General features: G+C 47.3%; 1 protein-coding gene across 3 annotated transcripts in view; it reads right to left on the minus strand.

Annotated features, from left to right (window-relative positions):
* The window catches only part of LOC144818802 (prostaglandin reductase 1-like), a 330315-nt gene that overhangs the window by 259995 nt on the left and 51794 nt on the right, over nucleotides 1-18526 (minus strand). Inside the window, exon 1 of one of the 3 annotated variants that reach the window (XM_078676573.1) lies at nucleotides 5637-5812. The exons of 1 other annotated variant lie outside the window; for it this stretch is intronic. In XM_078676573.1, the coding sequence (XP_078532699.1) occupies nucleotides 5637-5782 (146 nt within the window). In that variant the 5' untranslated portion in view covers nucleotides 5783-5812. Of the gene's footprint in view, nucleotides 1-5612; nucleotides 5813-18526 lie in introns of those variants that run through there. One more of the 3 variants, XM_078676572.1, reaches the window with a different exon arrangement.

The raw sequence follows: 18526 nt of genomic DNA on the forward strand, positions 1-18526 counted from the left end.
TTGAACAACGCAGGGTGTCACATATCTAATATCAACAAGCATGCCTTTGATCGCATTAATTAATGTATTTAATGCAAGGCACAGGCAGTCACAGAGTTCTATATTAACGTCAACACAACACGGCTGTCCGATAGCAAGGTCCGAGGAAATGTGTTCAAACTAGTGGATGTGGAGACAAACAGGGAATGATGTGTGTTATCACCTATTTAAATGGCACTCACCTGTGGAAGGCACCTTGAGAATGGTGTAATCACTGTGAGTGCTGTGGGTCTTGCGTATCAAAGTGTATAAGATATCTATCTAAGTCTTCAGCTACAAAAGCAAACTAGAATAGGAAACCCGTAAAAAATTGTAAACTGCTGTCCCATTAGCTAAGAATATAAGAAGATGGCCTAATCCCTGCTGAGGAGGGGTAAATACCCCGAAACACGTGTACAGGGATGGCGAAGATTTGAAGACACGCGAGAATTCGAAAGAAGATGCATCGTAGAGAACAGTACTACAGTTACCATGGTCCTTAGGGGCGATCCCGCTGGTGTATTAGCAGTGTGCGACCCCATTTTGGTGAATGTTTATGCTCCTTGGAGCTTTGAGCTGACGAGCTCGGGACCCCGCACCTGCGCACCTTTGTGTGGTACTATACCTGGTAATATTTGGCAGCCCGCAGCAACCCCAGAAGATAAGAAGATGGCCTAATCCCTGCTGATGAGGGGTAAATACCCCGAAACACGTGTACAGGGATGGCGAAGATTTGAAGACACGCGAGAATTCGAAAGAAGATGCATCGTAGAGAACAGTACTACAGTTACCATGGTCCTTAGGGGCGATCCCGCTGGTGTATTAGCAGTGTGCGACCCCATTTTGGTGAATGCTGTCCCATTAGCTAGCATTCTTTTGTTTTCTGTAATGAAGAAAAACGAGAGCACAAGATGACTATATATACAAGCTACTTCACCCGATGTTAAAGATCGGGGCCTTTGAGAGTCAGCATTTGTAATGATCGGTATGCTATGATAACAGTGGCAGGCAGTGCTGGATGCACCAAAATCGATTCGCCAAGGCCACAATTGCACTACGATCGCTGGGTGTGGTGGGCACTGGCAATTTCCTCGGCTCACCTTTGGGTCGTATTACCACCCATCGCTGATGCTCAGTGGCGTGAGTAGGTGTGTGCGCTGGGATGACGAGGCAGGGACGCGCTTCTGGCACATTGCTGCACAAGAGAAACTAGGGTTTGCACCATTGAAGCGCTGTGAAGATATACCCCGGAAGTCCACTCCCGCCCCGACATTAGGACTCTGGCTGAGTGGGCGGCTGTCAAAACGGTAACGTAGAGAACACGGTCTGTGCAGCAGGTGGTGGCGCCCCAGCGCAATGAGTGGGATGTTTACATCGATAAACTGCAGGCTAAAGCACACGAGAGACTCCCTGAGAGCTAGCTTGGTGACAGTACGGAGTGCTAGCAGAAGTGAACAGCACAAGCAATATGGCCTCATACAATGCAGCGATCGAAGTGCGTAGCGTATGCCACTCTTGTGTACATGCCGGAGCAACAGGTCAGCAGTTTCAGTGGGTGATGGGTAAAGCACTCACTTGGATATAGCCTTTCTCTTTACGTAATGTGACTTTGTGCGAGTTAAACTAACAGCACTTAGCAGCAGAATAAGGGTGGCAGAATAAGCCTGTTTAGAAAGGCTTAAGGGCATTCTTGTTGAAAGCAAGGTCATTGAGTAACATTTCGTCAAACAAGACATGCATGGGAAGTGCGGGGCGGCCGGGAAACTGAAAGTACGTCCGGCCGGCCGGCCATTAATAATTTTGGGAGGAGAAGCCGCAGAGCACGGCCAGCTGGCCGGCCATGAATAATTAGGGGAGGAGAAGCCGCAGAGCACACGCTGGGAGAAGCCCTTTGATGTGGTGTCACGGCCTGGCGGCCGTGAACAAATGCAAGAATAGAGAACAAATGGGAGGGGTGGGGGGAGTGCACGTGCATTGTGAGAGGGGGAGCAGGAGGTGAGCCGGAGAGTGGCTGAAGCAACATTGGAGGGCAGAAGTAAATGGGTACCAGAAGCTAGAGAACAATATAGATGGTGCAGGGAGAGCAAACATGCAATAGCAAGGTGGAGCTTGAGAAGGACGCAGACATGAAAGCAGCGTGGGTTGGGGGAGCACACTAGGGAGAGCGCATCACGGAAGGGCGCAGGGAGAGCCACACATGCGAGACAAGGCAGGGAGGAAGAGAAGCATTACTAGGTAGGCAGATGAAGAAAACGTCCGCTTTGGCGAGCTAAAACAAACAGAAACATGCACTGGAATATTGTGCAAAGCATCGCACACTGTCAAAAAATAACCACGGTGCACATTATGTGGTGGGGCAAGCTCGTATGTGGTGTGCGGGGCGCGTAGAAAGGACGGCTGTGGGAGGTGGGAGGGGGAGAGATGCTGATGTCAGATTAGCTGCGGAGCGGATCTCTTTCAAGTAGCTCACGGCCTCGAGGCCGTGAAAGTTAAAGCAATTAGGGGGGAGGTGGGAGGGAGGCTGATAGGCAGAAGGCTCGGCAAGGGGAGAGCCACACGGGCGAGACAAGGCAGGGAGGAAGAGAAGCATTACTAGGTAGGCAGATTAAGAAAACGTGAGCTTTGGCGAGCTAAAACAAACAGAAACATGCACTGGAATATTGTGCAAAGCATCGCACACTGTCAAAAAATAACCACGGTGCACATTATGTGGTGGGGCAAGCTCGTGTGCGGTGTGCAAGGCGGGCAGAAAGGACGGCCGTGGGAGGTGGGAGGGGGAGAGATGCTGATGTCAGATTAGCTGCGGAGCGGATCTCTTTCAAGTAGCTCACGGCCTCGAGGCCGTGAAAGTTAAAGCAATTAGGGGGAGGTGGGAGGGAGGCTGATAGGCAGAAGGCTCGGGCAAGGAGAGAGCCACACAGGCGAGACAAGGCAGGGAGGCAGAGAAGCATTACTAGGTAGGCAGATGAAGAAAACGTGCGCTTTGGCGAGCTAAAACAAACAGAAACATGCACTGGAATATTGTGCAAAGCATCGCACACTGTCAAAAAATAACCACGGTGCACATTATGTGGTGGGGCAAGCTCGTGTGTGGTGTGCGAGGCGGGCAGAAAGGACAGCCGTGGGAGGTGGGAGGGGGAGAGATGCTGATTTCAGATTAGCTGCGGAGCGGATCTCTTTCAAGTAGCTCACGGCCTTGAGGCCATGAAAGTTAAAGCAATTAGGGGGGAGGTGGGAGGGAGGCTGATAGGCAGAAGGCTCGGGCAAGCTCGTGAAAGAGGACGTGCACTTCTCGAAATCCGCTTTTTGGGAGCCTTTTGAGAGCCTTGGGTTTAAGTAGTGGTTTAGCTGCATTAGACTTGCATACTCATTCCTGCGGAATGGAGAAGGCGAGACCTAAAAAGGAGTCAGAATGACATCTGCAACATACAAAACAAGCATTTGCAATGCAATAGGTCTCGCATTTAGAAACGTTGACCTATTGGCATTGTAAATGACAATAAACACCAAAATAGTGGGGTATTCCCTTAACCCCACTTCAGTGGCGACAGCCTCCTTTTTCAACAGTGCATTTGCTTCCTTTATTTCATCTGAAACTTTTTTTCTTTAAATCTTAATCCTTATGTAATGTGCTGCACAATCGCTTCACTTTTAGTTATCTTTCTTGATCTCCTCCTCATGCAAGGCAAATACGAGTTTCCCAGGTTTCTCATGTAATGGCGGGCCATCCAAACCTCTCAACCAAAAACACGACTAAAGCATGGTTCCTTTCAAGCAGTATGTTTATTTATCCAATGTTTATTTATCGAATGCAAATAGAACTTCTATTTTTCACAAAGAGAGGATGATGTTTGCAGTTAAGCAGTATGTTCCCTGACGAAGGACCAAATGGGTCCGAAATGCACTGGATAAATAAACATACTGCTTGAAAGGAACCATGCTTTAGTCGTGTTTTTGGTTGAGAGGTTCAGATGGCCCGCCATTACATGAGAAACCTGGGAAACTCGTATTTGCCTTGCATGAGGAGGAGATCAAGAAAGATAACTAAAAGTGAAGCGATTGTGCAGCACATTACATAAGGATTAAGATTTAAAGAAAAAAAGTTTCAGATGAAATAAAGGAAGCAAATGCACTGTTGAAAAAGGAGGCTGTCGCCACTGAAGTGGGGTTAAAGGAATACCCCACTATTTTGGTGTTTATGTTTTACACGTGCAGTGTGGGCTTGGCACGAAAAGTGAGCACGCCACTCGGAAAAGATTTGGTTTAAAAATGACAAGTAAAATATGGTTGAAAAACGGTGTGCAACCCGTTTCTTATGTGAAATTGTAAATGACAATGCCTTCTATTATTGCAGGTTTTTTAAACACATAAATAAAAGGCATTGTCATTTAGAATGCCAATAGCTCAATATCTTACCATTGTGAGACCTATTGCATTGCAAATGCTCGTTATGTACATGTAACCTTTGTAACTTTTATGGTTTTTCGACGTGAAACCGAATAAAGTTTATTTGAATTGAATGCTTTTTGATTAACATGCAGTTACCTCGAGTTGAAAATCTTGCAAACAATATTGTGTTCAAAACTTTGTTTACCACAATATTGTGCTTCTATATTTATAAGGGTATGTACAAAAATATCGTTCACAATAATATTGATTACAAATATACAAAAATATCACTTTTAACTATGTACATTTTTATAATCGTCAGAAGAATCTAAGACTGAGTTGGTGGCATTTTGATCTAGACGCTTGGCCAGTAATTATACGTTCATCTTCAATATCAGAAAAATTGCGATGCATGTGAATCTAAAACCTCAAGTAATCGTTTAGCAGAGCGCTACACAAGGTCTGTCGGCTATTCGAAGTGCTATTTGATTCCCTTGCTTTCATTCTGTCCCAAAGGACTGAATTGTCAAAACGTCATGCGTAGCACTGGCGTGGGATGGCAGCTTGTGGATAAAACAGAGACACACTAGGACTATCGAAAGAGGAACAAGTTCTGTGAGGTTGGATCGGGATGACTGGGCGGATTATTATTCAGTGTTTTATGTTTCAACCTACCCCCAGCCTGCTTTCCTACTGTACAAAAGGACAATAAAATGCACTTATACTAAAAGAGACGGGTCACTTTGTTCAATGTTCTCTTATTTGTGCCACTTCTTATTCAGCTGCTAGTCACAGTTAAACAAGCACAATAAAAAACTCAGGACTTAACCCCTTGCATGGGCGTGTGCGGAGGACGGCCGGGGGCCACCGAACCACGCCCACGCCATAAATCACCCGCACCGCGGTCAAGGGGTTAAACTTCAAATGCACGTTTCCTGAATCTCGATAAAATAACTAATGTAAGCACTGACTCCGTTCTGAGCATAGCGCATCACGTATGAATTTCAGTTTTTATTGGTGGACTTCCTTCCAGTCCTATTGCTAGCTCTCGGCCGCTTCAGAGCGCTAGTGTGGCAGGACAACGCATGCATACATTCATTTTATATATCAGACATTCATAACAACAACATATACATGGGTGGGTGCGCATGCGTCCCCTGATCGACAAAAGCGTAAATATATACCTGAAAAGCGTAAATATATACCTGAAAAGCGTCAGTTTTCCCCACCTGCCTGGTCCACCTGTGTCCTCACGAGCGCAGCACTCCCAGAACACACTTGTGCGATCCCTGGTGCAAGCCTGGTCACTCCTTTTAACTCCTCGGGATGCGCTATGATGGGCCAGCCCCTTTTCTTCCTTACATAACTGAAGCATCAGAGGGATCGGGTTTCGAAGCAGGTAAAAGTGCTTCTCGTCAGTCAATGCAAAGGGTCAAAGGAGTCCCGCCAGAATGCCTGAGCTTGCCTCGGCTCTCATCTGCATTGCAGGACACGTCCCTGGGCCACTGGGTGGACTCGTTCTTTGCTTGTCGTCGGTAAACAACGGATGAACTGGGTTATCCTCGACTTACTTTAGCCTTAGGGACTCGCACCTGGACAAACCCCCTACCTTCGCTCTGCTGCGCTTTGAATCGAAATGCTTACGTCATAGAGGTTCGAAGCGTGCTTCGTGTTGTCGTTTGCATATGTCATGCGTAGCCAATTAGCCATCCTCAAGCAGTCATAGATTTCAAGGAACATCCAACACGGTGCATGATGGGACTTGTAGTTTCACTCTTCTCATTAGAAGTAAGGGATTGAAACTACCGGTGCAGTCCGCCTGAATACTACGCCACATAAATGTATGAGGAATGTATACCATAACATAGCGCTCTAACAGATGCAGACGCAATTTTTCCAAGTAATACCTCAAATAAATCTATTTACAGAGTGATTTACGTAACACCTACTGAATGCATACATTTGATATATCGCGAACTCGACCCGAAGGTGTCAGAGCGTTTTACATGAGCACCAGTTGTATTACAGAAATTAAATTAGTCGGCAGGGGTGATCAAGTTTCACTGGTAGAACCAGCTTGAGGTCCTCGGGCTGTGGTCGAGTCAAACAAGCCCCAGAGAAGGGAATTCCAAATGACTACAGAGGAGCGCGTGAGGCAGCGGCTAATGGTGGCCTCTGTCAACATTACAGACTTCTGTCACAAACTCCTGGTTACCTACATGAATCTCAAAACTGTACATTTGCCAAATATAACACGTGTGTGCACTGATGTAAAACGTAGTTGCGCTGTGCAGTACTGTCCCAAATGCATGATCCCACCTCAGCTTGAAATATATAATCATGTGGATGTGAGGTGAGGGCAGAGTTGTTGACCTAGGCTCAAGTCTCAGCGTAGTCTGAACAGCCTGTGAGTCTGGGAAAATCACTTAATTATCGTGCCTAAACATAAGGCCATGAATCAAAATCAGGTGTTTGTTAATCACAACTACTCACACGTAAGGGTCTCAAGGCGCTGGGGGGTGGGGGGGTGGGGGGTTTGCAGGGTCCAGTCCATCAAGGAGGGGGTCTGTCAAAGTGCCAGGTTTTGAGGTTTCTTGCGAAGATGGGGAGCAACGTTATCTGTCTGAGGCAGTGTTTTAAATGGGCCGGTACAGTCCGGTACGGAGTACCGGCACCTTTTTATTTTCGGTGGAGGAGTACCGGCACTTCTCAAGAGAAATGCTATACTTTTAATTGGAGAGTACCGGCACTTCTCAAAATCAAGCAGGTACTCCGCTACAGAGTACCTGCACTTCTATTTTTCCCTTTCAAGCACTGGTCTGAGGTGGAGTGGAAAGTCGTTCCAGGCTCTGGCCGCGTGGAAGGAGAAGGAGCGGACTCCCGATCTGGTCTTTCTGGTGCGGGAGACCACGGCGTAGGAGAGCTGGGCTGATCGTAGGGTCTTTTGGGGTACGTGGAATTTGAGTCGGCTGTTCAGTATCCTGGTCCGGTGTCGTGGAGGGCCTTGTGAGCATGGGTTAGCATCTTGAAGGTGACTCTAGCTTCGATGGGGAGCCAGTGGAGTGTGCGCATGTGCTTGGAGATGTGGCAGTGTTTAGGCATGTTGAGGACCAGTCTTGTGGCGGCATTTTGGATGTTCTGTAGCTTGCAGTGAGGTTGTATTTATTCCGGCATAGAGTGCGTTGCCATAGTCGAGCCTGCTGGTGACCAGGGCGTGAGTGACGGTCTTTCTGTGTTCGAGGGGGATCCATTTGAAGGTCTTACGTAGGAGGGGGAGGGTGTGGAAGCAGGAGGACGAGAGAGAGTTGATCTGGTTGTCCATTTTGAGCTCTGAGTCCAGGATGATTCGCAGGTTGCGGGCGTGGTCCATGGGGGTGGACAGGCTTCCGAGGGCGGGGGCCACCAGTTGTCGTTCCAGGCATCTGGGTTTGGGCCCATGATGAGTACTTTCGTTTTGTTGGTACTTAGTTGTGGGCAGCTGTTTTTCATCCATTTTGCGACGGCTTCCATGCCTTCTCGAAAGTTTGTGTGGCGGTGTTGGGTTCGTTGGATAGGGAGAGGATGAGTTGGGTGTCGTCTGCGTATGACACAATGTTGAGTCCCTAGGTTCTGACGATGGCGGCGAGCGGAGACATGTAGACGTTGAAGAGCGTAGGGCTGAGGGAGGACCCCTGGAGGACTCCACAGGTGATAGGTGTAGGGTCCGAGAGTAAAGGGGGGAGTTTGACCCGCTGCGTTCTGCCGGAGAGGAAGGAGCGGATCCAGTCGAGGGCCTTGTCTTGGATCCCTGCGTCATGGAGTCTGCGTATTAGGGTGCGGTGGGAGACTGTGTCAAACGCCGCTGAGAGGTCAAGGAGGATGAGGGGTGCTCTTTCTCCTTTGTCCAGTAAGGTACAGATGTCATCTGTTGCGGCGAGGAGGGCGGGTTCTGTACTGTGTTTTTTTTCTGAATCTGGATTGGGAGGAGTTGAGGATGTTGTGCTCTTCGATTGGCGAGTTGGCTGTGGATGGCTTTCTCTATGACTTTCACTCGGAACGGGAGCAGGGAGATGGGTCTGTAGTTTTTGAGGTTGCTGGGGTTCGCCGAGGGTTTCTTCAGGAGGGGGTTGATCTCAGCGGGTTTCCAGTCGTCAGGGAACAAGGCGCTTGCCAGGGAGTGGTTGATGGTGACTGGATCATGCGCTTACACACGGTTAAGTATGGTCAGAACATCGACCACGAACTTCAATACTTCCTGGGTACTTGAGACACTACCACGCCCGGTTAACCCACAGGTTGTGGTCTCTGTGTAATTAAACCCCTCCTTACTGTGGAAAAGTTCACCACATGCCCTGCAGCGTCTGCCTTTTCCCCCATCAGATTGATCTCCAATAACATTCATTTGACACATTATGTTTTGCCACTGAAACCATAAATGTGTAATTTAGCCCATTCTTCATGCAATGTTTTTCGAATATGTTGTTCTTTATACAAATGTAACTTACTTGTTTCTATCGCCAAACCGTTTTTAGCGATCACTTTTTATGTATGCACTAATCAAGATGACGAGTCAGTGTCACACTTTGACACTTTAAGAGTTTTAACCTTTTGTGCAAATATGATCCTGTAACTTTATACCTATCACTGGTCTGTAAATGTTGAGAGCGCTTCGATCACAGACACTCTCACTTCCTTTTGACATTCCCCTTCACTAGACCGTCTCTGAGATTATACCCACTTCCGGTATATTTCACCAACACTCACCGCTCTAGTTGTTCGGCCACGCCCCCCCACCTCCCGCGGGCCAACTTCCTTAATAAACCCGACTCCCGCCCCCTTTTCAGCCTCACTTACTCCGAGGCGAGAGGAGCACAGCCCAACTCTGAATTCCAGAGGTATGTTCTTACTACGATGGCCATCCTAGTCTGCACTCGGTTCACCGACCATCCGTCTGCTGACCGATCTTATACTTTTCTCCGCAGGTTCGAACGGACACAAGCGGACCCGCACGTGTACCAACTTTCAACCCACCATTACCCAGCACGGACTTACTCGTTTGGCTATTATATACATACCTCAACCGCCCACACCAGTGGCCCCAGTGACCCCGCTACGGGGTCGGAATTATCACCGGTACTCTGGTGAGTGGCACTACCCCTTTCAGTACAAGCCCCGTTTTGGTTTACAGATCTCCAATTTTCCATGTACTCATTCCGGCCATCCTTGTGTTTTTTACAGAATCGCACTATCACCGCGTCACTGCAGGTATTTCTTTGTAAAATCCCCTCTTTTCCGCACATGCACCGCGTTACAGTGCATGTCTCGATCACTCATTTTATAATCACATCGCTGCTCTATTATTGAATGTCTTCTCCCCTATTTTCTTCACACAGGATCATGTTTTAGTCAGCAGAGCACATCTTGCTCTCATATCCAATGTATTGCAGCGGACATTAACTGGTATTACTTATATGCATTGTACTGTTTGAACTCCCAAGATGACCGGTTGTTGCTGTTTTGCGCAAACAGCCCTGCGTTTCTTCTGATAGTAACTTTTATTGTGTGGCTTTACCATTACCTCAACAACATTGCTTGAACTATACATCCAACCTTTCACGCATTATCAGTGTTGCTGTTTGTGAAATTTCTTCCCTCTTCGCTTTAAATCAAGTTGTCAGAGCCCACCTACCCTACGCCATTAACGAGGCTGACTGTAACAATGTTCCAAAACCACACTGTTTTAATATATTTTCGCTCGTACTTTTCCGTGCATGACTATGTTATGATAGCATTTTGGTCAACCATTTCAACCACTTCCATTTCTCATTTCTACTCATTTTTATCATCCTTCACATGAGACAGATCTACGGTTAGATCGTGCTCCGCCACAATTTTTAAACATTTCCATGTTACCACTTGTACTAGTAGGGTTTCCACATTGTAGCGAACACATTTTTTTTGCAGTGCTATGTCAAATCACCCACCTTTTCACTCACCTTTTTTGCTCCATTATTCACTCATGATATGTTTTCAATATTTCATACATGTATACATTCCTTGTTCCTTTGATTATGATATTTACAGCCCTGAAGAGTCACAGGCTTGGTCCTGTAGACGAAACACGCGTCGGCTGGCGTTGTTTTTACGTATATGAAGAATTCCAACCATATAAACAACTGATTTTGAATCACCGGTGTCACCTCACTTTCAAACACCCAAGAGTATCTATACTGTTTATGAAAAAACATGTGCCCAGTATTTGTTGTACAATTGTTTTGTGTTACAGGCTTATCGCCCCTAACTCATTTAGAGGTTTTGGGTCTTCCTCTACACTGGCTGCACCGTTAATTTAACTTGCCCACACCTATACCCTCCTCCAATAATTAATTCCTGCCTAAAGCGCCATTGTCCTGCTCCCCCCTAAACCCACCGCAGAAGTACGATGGTGAGGCAGAGCATGGGTGCGATGGTGTCGGCGGCTCTGTTGAAAATGTGGTGGGGGGCGGGGTCCGAGGGGCCCCGGAGTGGATTGACTTCATCGTTTTCATTGTGTCTTCGGTGGTGAGGGCTGTCCAGTTGTCGATTGCTGGGTTCAGGGTGTCGGTTGATTGGTGAGGGTTCAGTGTGTTGTTTGTCTTCGTCGAAGTTGGCATAGATGCACTTGATTTTTTGGTGGAAAAAGGTGCTGTGTTTGTCGCAGAGGTTTTGTGAGGGAGGGATGTTGGTGGACTCGCTGGTGGGTTGGGCAAACTCCTTGATGATGTTGAAGAGTTCATTGCTGTTGTGTGCACGAGGGAAGATTCTGTCTCCAATCGCTTTTTTCTTGGTTTTTCTGAGGAGTTGGTGGTGGGCGTTGGTGGCGGCTCTGAATTTGTTGTGTGCTTCTGTGGATTTGGTGTTCCTCCAAGCCTTTTTGAGGCGGCGGCAAGTGCGTCTGGGCTCTCGAAGTTCGGTGGTGAACCATCTAGCTTTCTTGGCGTGGGTGTTGTTGTTTTTCTTGAGGGGGGCTATGGTGTTGGCGCTGTCGGAGATCCATCTGTGCAGGGTTCGGGCTGCGGTGTTGGCGTCGTTGTTTTCCACGATGGTTGGGGTGGAGTTGCTGAGTGATGAGGTTAGCTGGTCATCGGTGATTCTGGTCCAGTTTCTTTGTGGGAGCAGGTTCTGGTGTCTGTGGATGGTGGGAGTTCTGAAGTTGAAGTGGATGCATCGATGGTCAGTCCATGGGAGTTCGGTGGTGTGGCTGAAGGTGATGGAGTTTCCTGTTGTGAAGAGGGGGTCAAGGGTGTGTCCTGCTGAGTGCGTCGGTTCGGTCATGATCTGGCGGAGTCCAATGTTGTGGAGGTTGTCCAGGAGGGATGTGGTGCTGGGGTCCAGTGGTTATCGAGGTGGAAGTTGAGGTCTCCCAGTAGGGTGTAGTTGTTGGACGCAATGGTATGCGGGGAGAGGATGTCTGTGATGGAGTTGGTGAAAAGTTTGCAGGGTCCAGGGGGGTCGGTTGATGAGGGTTCCTCGGAGGGTGGAGGTAGGGCTGGCAAATATCTTGAGGTGAACGTGTTCCATCAGGTCCGTGGGCTCGTCGGAGAGTGTGCTCAGGCGGAGGGTGGATTTGTGGACGATGGCGATTCCTCCTCCTGTGCGGGTGGGGCGGTCCTTCCTGGAGATCTTGTATCCTTTGGGAATGGCGATGTCCGGTCCCGAGGTGGTGTTGGTCCAGGTTTCGGTAAAGAATGCTACTTCCGGGGTAGTGCTGTCGAGAAGGTCCCAGATTTCTGTGGCGTGTATGTGTAAGAATCGGACGTTAAGGAAGATGCATTGCAGGGTCTTCGGTTTGGTTGTGTTCTTGCGGGCGGATTGCGCTTGGTCAGTGGTCTTGGCGGTGCTGCAGGTGTGCCCGCAGTGGCGACAGCTGAACCGTCCATGGTTGTCGGCTGGTGATGCTAGCTTGCAGTTGTTGTTGGGGCCTGGGTTGAGAGCGTGGAGTGCCGCTGGGTTGTAGCGTTGGCGGTGCAGGGATCCAGGGTTCCTGGCGCTGGTTGCAGTCGGGTCGCGGACAGGTGCAGACGGGCTTGCCTTTGGTCCCCTGGCGGCGCAGTCGCCATTAAGTAGGTGTCAGAGAGGGCTGGAAGGCGGGGAGGAGAGCTGAATTGGAGTGGTCGTGCTGGGGGGAGGGGCTGCGGGTGCAGCAGCGGCAGGGAAAAACAGGCTGAAATAAGGTAAAAAGGCAAAAAGAGAGAGAAAAGTGCAAATAAGGCAGCAAAAGTGCAAGAAAGAGTGGAGGAAAGACGCAGAGGACACAGGAGATTGAAAGGGAGAAATTGAGATGAGGGTAAAAAATGAGTGAAAAACGGAGGAAAGACACAGAAGGAGAGTGAAGGGGGAAGCTTGAAATGGGGGGAAAACTACAGAAAATGGAGGAAAGACCTAGAAGGAGAGTGAAGGGATGAGATAGAAGTGAGGGAAAAAAAATGAGCGAAAAAGGAGAGAAAAAGTTGAGCGAGAGAATGGAGACAGAGGTCCACTGGACCACCAGGGATGAGGCGCAGGTGAAACAAGCGGGTGGAGGAGTGCCTCGAACACCAACTCTCTAGAGTGCAGGGGCTGGGGAAGGCCTCACTTAATGGTGGAGCTGCGAGGGAGGGAGAGCAATTTCACTGACAGTAAGTTAGTGGTCTTGCTCGCCTGTCCTGCAGCGGCCGCCATTAAGTAGGGGTCGGAGAGGGCATGACAGCTGGGAGGCGGGGAGGGGAGCTGGATTGGAGTGGTCATGCTGGTGGGGAGGGGCCGCGGAGCAGCAGCGGCGGGGAAAAACGGGCTGAAAAAGGAAAAAGTAAAAGGCAAAAAGAGAGAGAAAAGTGAAAATAAGGCAGCAAACGTGCAAGAAAGAGTGGAGGAAAGACACAGAGGACACAGGAGAGTGAAAGGGGGAGATTGAGATGAGGGTAAAAAATGAGCGACAAACAGAGGAAAGACACAGAAGGAGAGTGAAGGGGGAGCTTGAAAGGAGGGGAAAATTACAGAAAAAGTGCAAAAAAGAGTGGAGGAAAGACACAGAAGACACAGGAGAGTGAAAGGGGGAGATTGAAATGAGGGTAAAAAACGAGTGAAAAACGGGGGAAAGACACAAAAAGAGAGTGAAGAGGAAGCTTGAAATGAGGGGAAAGCGACAGAAAATGGAGGAAAGACCCTGAAGGAGATAGAAGTGAGGGGAAAAAACGAGTGGAAAAGCAGAAAAAAAGCAGAGAGAGAGAATGGAGACAGAGGTCCACTGGACCACCCGGGATGAGGCGCAGGTGAAACCTGCGGGTGGAGGAGGGCCTCGAACACCAACACTCTAGAGTGCAGGGGCTGGGGAAACGCCTCACTTAATGGTGGAGCTGCGAGGGAGGGCGAGCAATTTCACTGACAATGAGTCAGTGGTCTTGCTCGCCTGTCCCCGCAGCGGAGGGCTGGAAATCTGGGAGGCGGGAGCCGGGAAGGGACCTGCATTGGACTTGTCGTGCTGGGGGGAGGGGCCGTGGGGGCAGCAGCGGCGGGGAAAACAGGCTGAAAAAGGCAAAAGTAAAAAGGCAAAAAGAGAGAGAAAAGTGCAAATAAGGCAGCAAAAGTGCAAGAAAGAGTGGAGGAAAGACACAGAGGACATAGGAGAGTGATAGGGGGAGATTGAGATGAGGGTAAAAAATGAGTAAAAAACGGAGGAAAGACACAGAAGGAGAGTGAAGGGGGAGCTTGAAATGAGGGGTAAACAAGAAAAAAGTGCAAGAACGAGTGGAGGAAACTCACAGAGGACACAGGAGAGTGAAAGGGGAGGATTGAGATGAGGGTAAAAAACGAGTGAAAAACGGAGGAAAGACACAGAAGGAGAGTGAGAGATGAAGGGGGGAGCTTGAAATGAGAGGAAAACGACTGAAAATGGAGGAAAGACCCAGAAGGAGAGTGAAGGGGGGAGATAGATGTGAGGGAAAAAAACGAGTGAAAAAGGAGAGAAAAAGCGGAGTGAGAGAATGGAGACAGTGGTCCACTGGACCACCAGGGATGAGGCGCAGGTGAAACCTGCGGGTGGAGAAGGGCCTCGAACACCAACACTCTAGAGTGCAGGGGCTGGGGGAAGGCCTCACTTAATGGTGTCTGGGCACGATAATTGAAACCATATGGCAGTGGTGCGGGTAACCGACACCAATAGGCCATGGGCAGAGTAATGCACCCGCCTTTGGCCAATTGCGTGCTGTCTTTGATAAAAAAGATGCAAGACAAGGCCAATAGAGTGGGCCAAAACGAAAAGCACACGCACAAGCGTGTGCGATTCCTAGGTCTGATTTGAAACCCCCTACTAGAGATCTCTCGCTGCACGACAATGCTGCACATTGCAACGCAGGCGCGAGACCTAAAAACACAATGACAGAGAATTTGTTTAGCAGCCACCCTGCTCTCACATCATTTAAGAATGCACCCTGGGAAAAAAGGACTATATATTTCATTGGTGCATCTATGACTTCCCCAAGTTTGCCTCTCAATAAGAGTAAGAGAGAAGAAACAAATGAATGTCAGACCAAAGAATGTGGGAGTTCGAAAAAAGGAACTGTCATACTCACTGTAAAAACTTTCTCAATTGTTTCACCTTTTCACATGATAATAATATCGTCAATTTACATAATCTGCACAACGAACTGTATTTTCTTTTAATACGTCGTGAAATTATTACTAACTCAATGGTACTGATTTTTATGACCTAGGAAGGATAAAAAGTTGAAGCGGCCTTGCAGAGTTACAGATGAGTCCTGCTGGTTGCACAAGATCAATGGAGCTCAACCCGTCCATCTAGATCTAAAGCAGTGGGAGGGGCAGAATTAATAACAGACTTCCAAACTATACAAATGGCATGGTAGCCCACCCACACAAATCTAATGACACAAATAACCTTGCCTGGGATATATATGAATGAAGCCCAGGGCTCGTCACAAAATGCCATAACGCACTGATCCCTGAAGCTGGTAGTGTCTTGCTGCACACGTCATGAAGCAGCCCCTCCCATGAGGTTGCACTAACACCCACCCTAAACACATCTAACTTAATGTCCCCAATCAGGTGAGCCTGCCAATAAAAGGGACCAGGCGCACATGCTCGTGGACAGTTGAGTGACCAAACAAGCAGTGTCCATGCCATCATATACTTTAGCATGTGTGCCTAGGGCCCTTATTTAGGCTCTTGTATTAATGACAGAAATGTACATTTACCTGATTGCCACACTGTTGTCGTTATTGTAGTTTACGAATGATGTGGTTATATTGTATCATCTCACACATCCTCTGTGAATAGTTGGCACCAGCAGCCGCCTGATGGTAGTAGTGGGCACACAAGTGCAGAAAAACGGGCAATAGCGTTGTGTTCGCAAGTTCTTCCTGTGTTGCGGCTTTGGGGTATTACCACTGGATTTCTCATTCCAGTTTAAATGAGGGGCGCAGATGGTTCAAATTGTTCAAACCTCTAGGGAAGGTAGGGAACCGAAATGGGCCAGTAAGATTGTGGATTTAACTAGTTATTCTATGCACAATTAAAGACTCAACTACATATTGTTATAGGCCCTTAGGGAACAACACTGTCCCAAAGTATGAAGTTCAGTCTCTCGGTACCAACTAGTACATTCTTGATGTAAACACACGTTATTAACACTCTAATCCTAGATGAAAGGCTGGAGTTTATTCTGTGTATAAACATTTAAAAATTTATATTTGTGCGCAAAAGAACCAGCAGTGATAAATGCCTGATCTATGTTCTATTACTATTTTCTGTTTCCTGGCCAGATACACATTAGCTTGCTGATTTGTCTGTGCAGAAGCCATTTACAATTCCCTGAAATGATTTGTTTTTCTAATGGTAGGGGTCAGTTAAGTTTCTGAACACGCATTTGTTATCTCTAAGGAATTATTTGAAAATGCTTTTACCTAAACTATGTTCTGCAAACAGATCAGTCACTGAAAGAATCACTAATGTTTGTTTCCTTGAATGGCCCGCCTCAGACATTTCTCTCACATGCATGCAATGATTTCTGTTCATTTCAAATATGTCATTCTTAACTTTGTAAGTTTTAGCATCTCACTCGTTTAAAAGGTAAATAAAAAAATGTAGTGTGCCGTTGCTACTGCGCATACCATTACTTCGCAAGCGTTATTATGCTGCGAATGTTACAACGCATACCATTAGTACGCAAGTTGTTACATCGCAAGCGTTGTTTACAACGCATGCGTTGTAATGGTATGCGTTAAAAAACTTTCAAAAAAGATCCATGTCGTTGTGAGGAAACTGAGGCTGTTTCCTCCCTAATGTGCACCGCCCCTTGGAGGCGACGTGAAGAAGCTCCTAGGAGGAGAGAGGAACCACAAGGAGAGTGAGGTTAGGGGGAGTAGTGTGTTTTGGTAGTGTAGGGGGTCACGCTGGGGGTACTGTTTAAGGGTTGAGTGTAGTGTTGTGGTGTTTGTGTAGTGTAGGGGATCGTGCTGGGGGTACTGTTTAAGGGTTGAGTGTAGTGTTGTGTTTTATAGTGTAGGGGGTCGTGCTGGGGTTAGTGTTTTAGGGTTTAGGGTAGTGGTGTGGTGTATGTGTAGTGTTTAAGGGTTGAGTGTAGTGTAGGGGGTCGTGCTGGGGGTAGTGTTTTAGCGTTTAGGGTAGTGTTGTGGTGTATGTGTAGTGTAGGTTAGTGTTTTAGGGTTTAGGGTAGTGTAGGGGGTCATGCTGGGTAGTGTTGGAGAGTAGGGACAGGAGTGGGGGTCAGGGGGTCGTACTGGAGTAGTGTATTAGGGTTTAGGGTAGTGTTTTGGTTTATCTGTAGTGTAGGGGGTCGTGCTGGGGGTAGTCTTTTAGCATTTAGGGTAGTGTTGTGGTGTATGTGTAGTGTAGGTTAGTGGTTTAGGGTAATGTAGGGGGTCGTGCTGGGTAGTGTTTTGGTTTATCTGTAGTGTAGGGGATCGTGCTTGGGGTAGTGTTTTAGGGTTTAGGGCAGTATTGTGGTGTTTGTGTAGTGTAGGGGTTCATGCTAGGGGTAGTGTATTAGGGTTTAGGGTAGTGTTGTGGTGCATGTGTGGTGTAGGGTAGTGATTTAGGGTTTAGGGAAGTGTAGGGGGTCGTGCTGGTTAGTGAATGAGTGTAGGGACAGGAGTGGGGTTCTGGGGGTTGTGCTGGAGGTAGTGATTTAGGGTTTAGGGTAGTGTAGTGGTGTTTGTGTAGTGTTGGGGTTAGTGTGTTAGGGTTTAGGGTTAGGTTACTTTATTTAAAAATTATTAAAAATGGTCCGTGTACACGTAGTAGTGATATGCGAAGTAATGGTCTGCGCTTTTAAATACATTTGTTATATTTTAAATGCATTTGCGAAGTAATGTTAAGCGTAGTAAAAATATGCGTACTAATGGCATTTGCGATGTAAAAACAACGCACTAAAAGCATGCATAGTAATGGAATGCTAAGTATCGTCATACATTCGTTTAAAATGCTTGCGATTAAAGGCAGTCCGATGGTATTCAGGTTTGCTGATCCAAAAATAAAAGCAGAAGTCAGGGCACCATAACAAATCTCTACTTTTAGTGAATATAGAATGGCAAAGTTTTAGAAGCTAAAAACACAAACACCATCATTTAGAAAATGTTAGAAAATTCCCTGGGGTACCTAAAATTTATAGTTGCATTACCGTACACGTTATTTGTAGCACTACTGCTAAATGATCTTCAAATTGGGACTAGTATATAGAAACCGCAAGCATTATGTACAAAAGACTTTGTAATCGTAAAGTCAGTGTAAAGTAGTGCAAATGTACACAGGAGCGCAAATTTCGATACGGAGGCACGTTGCAAAAAAATGTTTGCATTACAACTTCTTTTGCAAAATGTTTTAAGTCAATAGCGACTAAACATCTTTGCAAATCGCTAGTGAAATGTACAAAAAATACTACAAATAAGGCCCTTGTAGAGTTTGTATGTCAACAAAGATGCTGGTCCCTGGAATGTTTTGCATTTCGCTGTGACCAACCTCTTCCTTTGCTATGTGGGGGGATTCTCAAATTCCTTGCAAAGTCTGGAAAGTGTTCACAAAAAAGTTGAAATCCATGCACTTTATCGATATTAGGGAGGTGGGAATCAGCAGGCAAATGCTAGAA

Source organism: Lissotriton helveticus, chromosome 2_1, assembly GCF_964261635.1.
Source record: "Lissotriton helveticus chromosome 2_1, aLisHel1.1, whole genome shotgun sequence".
Taxonomy (NCBI): Eukaryota; Metazoa; Chordata; class Amphibia; order Caudata; family Salamandridae; genus Lissotriton; species Lissotriton helveticus.